The sequence below is a fragment of the Rattus norvegicus genome, chromosome 10 (assembly GCF_021556685.1).
Source record: "Rattus norvegicus strain SHRSP/BbbUtx chromosome 10, alternate assembly SHRSP_T2T, whole genome shotgun sequence".
NCBI lineage: Eukaryota > Metazoa > Chordata > Mammalia > Rodentia > Muridae > Rattus > Rattus norvegicus.
This window is the reverse complement of record NC_141543.1, coordinates 91,359,194-91,365,707: the sequence shown is the minus strand read 5'-3', so window position 1 is coordinate 91,365,707 and position 6,514 is coordinate 91,359,194. Positions and strand designations below refer to the sequence as shown.

The following is a 6,514-nucleotide window of genomic DNA, read 5'->3' as shown; positions in this document are numbered from 1 at the left end:
TCTATCTTTAACTACTGGTCCTGATTATTTGACTGCATGTGTTTTGTGCATCATGAGTGTTTCTGGTGCCTACAAAGTCCAGAAGAGGGAATGAGATCCCCTGGAACAGGAGTTACAGATGGTTGTGAGCTCTCATATGGGTGTCGGGAAGAGAACTCAGGTTCTTGCCCAGAACAGCAAATAATTTTAACCTTGTAGCCAACTCTCCAGACCCTAGATCCATTTCTTTCTCAGGCTAAAGGTGTCCAATGTGGTTGGTTCTTTATGATCAACGAAGTTTGCCATCAGACTTGTTGGGAGCATTGGCATAGATGAGGAGCTAAAGGGCTTCCAGAACATTCCAGAACATTCCAGCCAGCTGTTTTAGAGGCAGAAAAGAAGGGTAGTGAGGGCTATGGGGATTTCACCCAGCACAGGACCACTTTGCAGCCTGGTCTCCCTCCCCAGGAGGCTCTCTGGCAGACCCTTGCTGTTCAGTCCCTGTCCTAATACTGGGCAGGGCTGGGATGGAACTTCTTACCTGGAAAGGTGAAGTGGAATTTGGTTGTCAAAAGAAGTCTGAAGCAGAACACTGCTCCTTCTGAATCATCCCTTTTGTTAAGGATTAGAAAGAAAAAAGCCACCCCTAAAGACATAACCCACCCTAGAGAGTGGAGGTAACTGGGTTTGTGGGAAACGGGGAGCAGCTGGCACCAGGTCAGAGGGTGGGGAAGGGAGGAGTGAGGATGTCCCACCCCCACGGAGGACGCATAAAAGGCATGCACAGCAGGGAAGTGTCATAGTCCTCTCTTGGCCTTGGTCAAGTTCAGCTCCTGTCTGCTCTCTCTCACCCTCTTGCTCCCACCATGAGCTGTCGCTTTCAGAGTTCCTCCATGAGCTATGGAGGTGGTTTTGGGGCTGGTTCTTGCCAGCTTGGAGGAGGCCGGAATATCTCTACCTGTTCTTCTCGGTTTGTCACTGGAGGATCATCTGGAGGCTACGGAGGTGGCATGAGCTGTGGCTTTGGTGGAGGGGCTGGTGGTGGTTATGGAGGTGGCTTTGGAGGTGGCTTTGGAGGTAGCTGTGGCGGGGGTTTTGGCGGTGGCTTTGGTGACTTTGGAAGTGTCGACGGTGGCCTCCTCTCTGGCAATGAGAAGATTACCATGCAGAACCTCAATGACCGCCTGGCCAGCTACCTGGAAAAGGTGCGCGCCTTGGAGGCAGCCAATGCCGACTTGGAGGTGAAGATTCGTGACTGGCATCTGAAGCAGAGCCCAACCAGTCCAGAGCGGGACTACAGTGCTTACTATAAGACCATAGAGGAGCTCCGGATCAAGGTGAGGCCTCTGATGCCAAGGTTTCCTCAGGACAAGGCAGAGCCTCAAAGGCCAGGCCATGCAGTGTCACAGAGGACCAGGTGTGGATGGAATTGACACTCTTCTTGCAAGAGGAATATTCTAACTATACTACCGAGAGTCTCTGCTACTGAAATTTTCTTATGCTGTGACCCAAACGCATTCTCTCCCGTATTTCACGTTTATTGGTGTCATGACTCCTGTCATTTTTTTTTTAATGGCTCCTGGAACTGTTACTTGTGACTCAGTTGCTATAACCTACTACTGACTTACTCGGAAACATGACATTTTAAAAAAAGTCACTGTGAACGGCTAAAACCGACAGAGAAAAGACATCTCTGTTCACTGTTTAGTTTGGAGAAACCTCATGTAGACTTATTCTCAGTGGGCGATGACTCAGAGGGTGTAAAGAGACAGAGGCTCAGGCTGGTACAGAGCCTAGAAGCCCTCAGCGTGGCCTGTCAGTCACACTGGGACACCGACTTGTTAGAGCAGAAATCCACTAACCTGGGTCAGGCTCCAGTTATGCAGGGCAAGCTTTAAATGCTCACACTGTAAATGTTCAGGCATTCAAGTGGATGTCTGAGATCAAGAACTTCAAATGGATGGGCGCTGTGGGCAGTCCCTGTCCTGGTATGCTGTCCCCAGCAGATGGGCTTCTCTTTGCTCATCTGGGAGGCCAGCTCCGGGGACATGGCCAGAATACATATGGAGTCACACCGAACCTCTTCTGACCTGAAGGGGAAGGATGTCAAGACAGTGGCTTAGAGGGGGTGGCAGCTCTGAGATGTGACTCCCGGAAGATGTTCTGAGTGGGTGGGTCCTTTGGAATGTCCATCATTGGTCTCTCCCACTCTGGTTTGATGGGGAATATTCAAGAGACAGAGGAGAGAGCTGGCCTTGCCTCCTGCTTCACAGAGTGCTTCGTCCCTACTTAGGCAAAGGTAAGAAGCTGAATTTTACTTTCCAGGCACAGCTTTAGAGCGTCCCTTCCATGTTTTGTAGATTCTGGAAGCCACCACCGACAACAACCGGATCGTCCTGGAGATCGACAATGCCAGGCTGGCTGCAGATGACTTCAGGCTCAAGTGAGTTCATTTTTCTCACGAGTCTCTCCCAAAAGACTCTAATGTTTAAAGGAATGGCCATTTGATGGGGGATACTGGAGCACCCTGGAGCAAAGGCCTTGGAGGTGGGATGTGTCTGGTGTCATTTATGTTTTGCTTTAATTTTTTAAAAAACATTCCAGGTATGAAAACGAGCTGGCCTTGCGCCAGAGCGTGGAGGCGGACATCAACGGTCTGCGCAGGGTGCTGGACGAGCTGACCCTGGCTAAGACTGACCTGGAGATGCAGATTGAGAGCTTGAATGAAGAACTGGCTTACCTGAAGAAGAACCACGAAGAGGTAAGGGGATGACGTGCCTGCCATGGGCCAAGTGGCCTCTGATGAGCAAGGAGAGCCCTCTGTTGCAGGCTGATGTTGCTACTGACTGAGGGATTCTGAAGAGTCTTCCGGAACATTCTGCTAGCACTCAGAGATAAGAAGGGAGAGTCTCTGACATCTTTCTTCCCTACTCCACAGGAGATGAAGGAATTCAGCAACCAGGCAGTAGGCCAAGTCAATGTGGAGATGGACGCCACCCCTGGCATTGATCTGACCCGTGTGCTGGCTGAGATGAGGGAACAGTATGAAGCCCTGGCAGAGAAGAATCGGAGGGATGCCGAGGCATGGTTCCAGGCCAAGGTATCTGGTATTCCTAGCCCGCATAGCCAGGTGGTGCTAGGGGGGCATGGCCTTTAGTTGGGCTTCTTGCAAAGACTTACTACCCCCTTCTTTCTACTTGACTTTCAGAGTGCAGAACTGAACAAGGAAGTATCCTCCAATGCTGCCATGATTCAGACCAGCAAGACAGAGATCACAGAGCTCCGGCGCACACTCCAGGGTCTGGAGATTGAGCTGCAATCCCAGCTGAGCATGGTACCCTGTGCTGCCCTCGCCCTGTGACCCTCACTACCAAGTCTCCCTCTGGACTGGCTTCCCCCCATAACTTCTTTCCCGTTGCCCCATCAGAAAGCCGGCCTGGAAAGTACCTTGGCAGAGACGGAGTGCCGCTACGCCCTGCAGCTGCAACAGATCCAGGCTCTCATCAGCAGCATCGAGGCCCAGCTGAGCGAGCTCCGCAGCGAGATGGAGTGCCAGAACCAGGAATACAAGATGCTGCTGGACATCAAAACACGGCTGGAGCAGGAGATCGCCACCTACCGCAGCCTGCTAGAGGGCCAGGATGCTAAGTAGGTTCCTGGCACTTGCTGCCTTGGGAAAGTGGCAGAGCAGGCAGGGTCTTAGAGATCACCCTCCCCCCCGACTTGTCAGAGAGGGGACAGCTTCTGTCTCGGCTTAAATAGTATAGCAAAAGAGTTGGGGGCAGAGCCCCCTCCTCATCTCCCTGGTTAGACAGAGGAACTGCTCAGCAGCAGGCTAACAGGATTAGTACCTTTGTGTTTCCTGGTTCAGGCCTCTGTTTGTGGATAGACAGGAAAAGGGACGTGGAAGGAACATTTAATCCAGGAAAGCTGTGGGGATGTGACTTCAGCCAAATGAGGCTGTTAAGATAGAGGTTTGGGATATTTGTATGAGAGTGCCTGCTTGGCTATGTCTCCTGCACGGAGGAGAGAAGATGATGATTTAATTGCTTTCATACAACTTACAGAGACCAAGGCATCCGGTGGGCTTAGGGGAAAGCGGATGGCAGGGAACTGAGTGAACCCGACACCCCAAATCTTAGGACCCATAGTATCTCCTTTTGAGGGTTATCAGACAGACAGATTGGCAAGACAGGTAGACAGGCAGACAAGCCTGGTAGATACCTCAGAGGAAAAGAAGGTTCTGGGCTGGAGACCATGTTGGGAAAGATTCCAAGTGAAGGCTCTGGGAGGTGGCAGAGTCACTCTATCAGAGGAACAGGAAACACGGGTCCTGTCCTCAGTTGCCCTCTACTCATGGCTGCATCTCTCCTCTCTTCCAGGATGACTGGCTTCAACACTGGAGGTAAGGAGGCAGCTGGGTGGGAGGTGGTTTGAACTGAGCTTGGGGGAAGATGGGCTCCCGAGTACAAGGGTAGAGGGAATTGGGAACAGTTTCTGGATTGTCAGCTTATTGATTTTGCTTTCAAAATAGATATCTCTGCCCCGTAGAGTTGGAGAAAGCCACTGTTGGGAACAATAATAGAGTCCCCATCCACATACTTCTTGACAACCTAGGAGCTTGTGAGCCTTCTAGGGGGTCTTGGTTCAGCCTGAGGTGGGGGGTTCTCCAGCCTGAGTGCCTTGTCTTCTCTCTGTCTCAGGAAATAGCACTACCACCTCCAACACATCCACCTCCCCCTCCACTTCTGGTCGCCCGGATTTCCGAAAGTATTAACTCAGCCTGGCGTCCCTTCCCTGGCCTTCAGGAGGAGAGCTGATGGCACCTGTAGGATGAGAGGACTGAAGGATGTGAAGCCCAGTCCTCTTGTCCCCCCTGAGGGTGGACCCTCCCCCATCTCTCTTGATTGGAATCCTCTTCCTCCCTACCCTGTTCTTTCTATTCTTTGGTTTCTCAATGTCTCTACTACAAAGAATAGATGATTCAATAAAGTTTCTTGATTTTCTGCAAATGTCTTTGTTTCTGGCCTGGTTTCTGAGGGTGGCCTCTGCTGAGGCCTGATTCGGGTTATGGGTGAGGTTGGCACAGTTGGGCTGAGCAGAACTCAGACACTGATGGGACCAGGGTCTTCCCATGTGAGACGGCTATGAGGCCCATGGGCCACTGAGCCCACTGGTGCAATGACCGAAGACATGGAAGGCACAATGGTACCCAGGTATTCGTAAGCATCAGACATGAGTGAATGGGACTCAACAGATAGGAAGCAGGGGCCAGGGAATTAGTTCAGTATCCCTCCCCGTAGGATGGCCAGTAATGGAGGCTGGGGTCATCTGTAGACATTGGATGAGGGAATGTGGAGGAGGCTTTCTAGGCCATTCAAAATGGGGCCTTGGGGAAATAGTGGCCCAGGACAGGTGTCCCTGCCCTAACCTGCTGCCTTCCAAGCTGATGACTCCATTTTGGCCTAGGATAGCCTTCCTTTCTGTTTTCCTTGGCACATGCCAAAGTCTGACAACTCTAAACTTCTCAGTGGACCAACCCATGACTCACTCAGCACCTCAGCCTGTGCTGCCCTCTGGCTGTCCTGTCTTTGTCCCCTAGTTCTCTCCTGCCTCTCTGGAGCCCTGGCCCAAAGTCATAGCCTCCTCTGGCTGTGCTCATCCTGCACAAGGTGACTGCACAAATGGTTTTCTCTCTGTTCTTCACGCTCCCCTTGGACCATCCTGGACGTGTGTGAGCTTAAATTATTCATCCCTACCTCTGCCTCTCCAGCTCCAGACTTACCTGCCCCACTGTGCAGTCTTTTCTAGACTAAAGATCTACAGGGGCCACCCTCTCAGATTTCTCAGGGACCTGGAGATCCAAAGTAGCTCTCTCTGTCTCTGTCTGTCTATCTCTGTCTCTGTCTCTTGGTCTCTGCCTATCTTTATTCCTGTCTATCTTTATCTCTTTCTCTCTGGCTTTCTCTCTCTCTCTCTCTCTCTCTCTCTCTCTCTCTCTCTCTCTCTCTCTCTCTCTCTCTTTTCTCTTCTTCCATAAGTCCTTCCAGGGACTGTGTTTATGTTCCAATGTCTTCCCTGATTCTAACTATCATGACGTGCTACTATAACAGCTTCACTGACCTCTCCACCTCCAGTTTGGCCTTGCCCTTCATTCAAGCTGGAGTAATGGATTGAAAAAAATTAAAGTCCTTCTATACCTTAGAGATGCCTCGGAGATCTCTATGGCCACCAAGGGAAGGCCAGGATCTGACCTCTTCCTGCCTCTTTCCAGTCCCAGCTCCTATAAGAGCCTCCACGGTGAACTCCAAGGTCCTGGGATCTCAACATGCTCTTGTGAAGCTGGTATATGTTTGCACATCTGCAGAGCCCTATTCTACAGGCCGACCTCAGTCACACTCCCTCCTGTTCTCTCCAGAGCACATCTGTGTTCTACAAGCTCTTCTTAAAATGCACATTGAGATGGATAACCCTTCTCCTTGACAGGTGGATGGTGTGGCATGCCCCTGGGTGCTCCTCGGAGTGTACCCCTCTA

General features: G+C 51.3%; 1 protein-coding gene across 1 annotated transcript; it reads left to right on the top strand.

The window, feature by feature from the left end:
• Positions 1 to 778: 778 nt before the first annotated feature.
• Positions 779 to 4,991, top strand: Krt13 (keratin 13). Its single transcript, NM_001004021.2, has 8 exons — positions 779 to 1,316; positions 2,340 to 2,422; positions 2,584 to 2,740; positions 2,918 to 3,079; positions 3,188 to 3,313; positions 3,407 to 3,627; positions 4,362 to 4,384; positions 4,683 to 4,991. The coding sequence occupies exons 1-8, from the start codon at positions 846 to 848 to the stop codon at positions 4,754 to 4,756; spliced, it is 1,317 nt and encodes a 438-aa protein (NP_001004021.1). The 5' UTR covers positions 779 to 845; the 3' UTR covers positions 4,757 to 4,991.
• The last annotated feature ends 1,523 nt before the right edge of the window (positions 4,992 to 6,514 follow it).

What these genes read in the sequence shown, in the direction of transcription:
- Krt13 (NM_001004021.2), top strand. Translation starts at nt 846, where the DNA reads ATGAGCTGTCGCTTTCAGAGTTCCTCCATGAGCTATGGAGGTGGTTTT. An exon ending in GCAGATGACTTCAGGCTCAA is followed by an intron (nt 2,423 to 2,583) that starts GTGAGTTCATTT and finishes AAAACATTCCAG; the next exon opens with GTATGAAAACGAGCTGGCCT. An exon ending in GACTGGCTTCAACACTGGAG is followed by an intron (nt 4,385 to 4,682) that starts GTAAGGAGGCAG and finishes TCTCTGTCTCAG; the next exon opens with GAAATAGCACTACCACCTCC.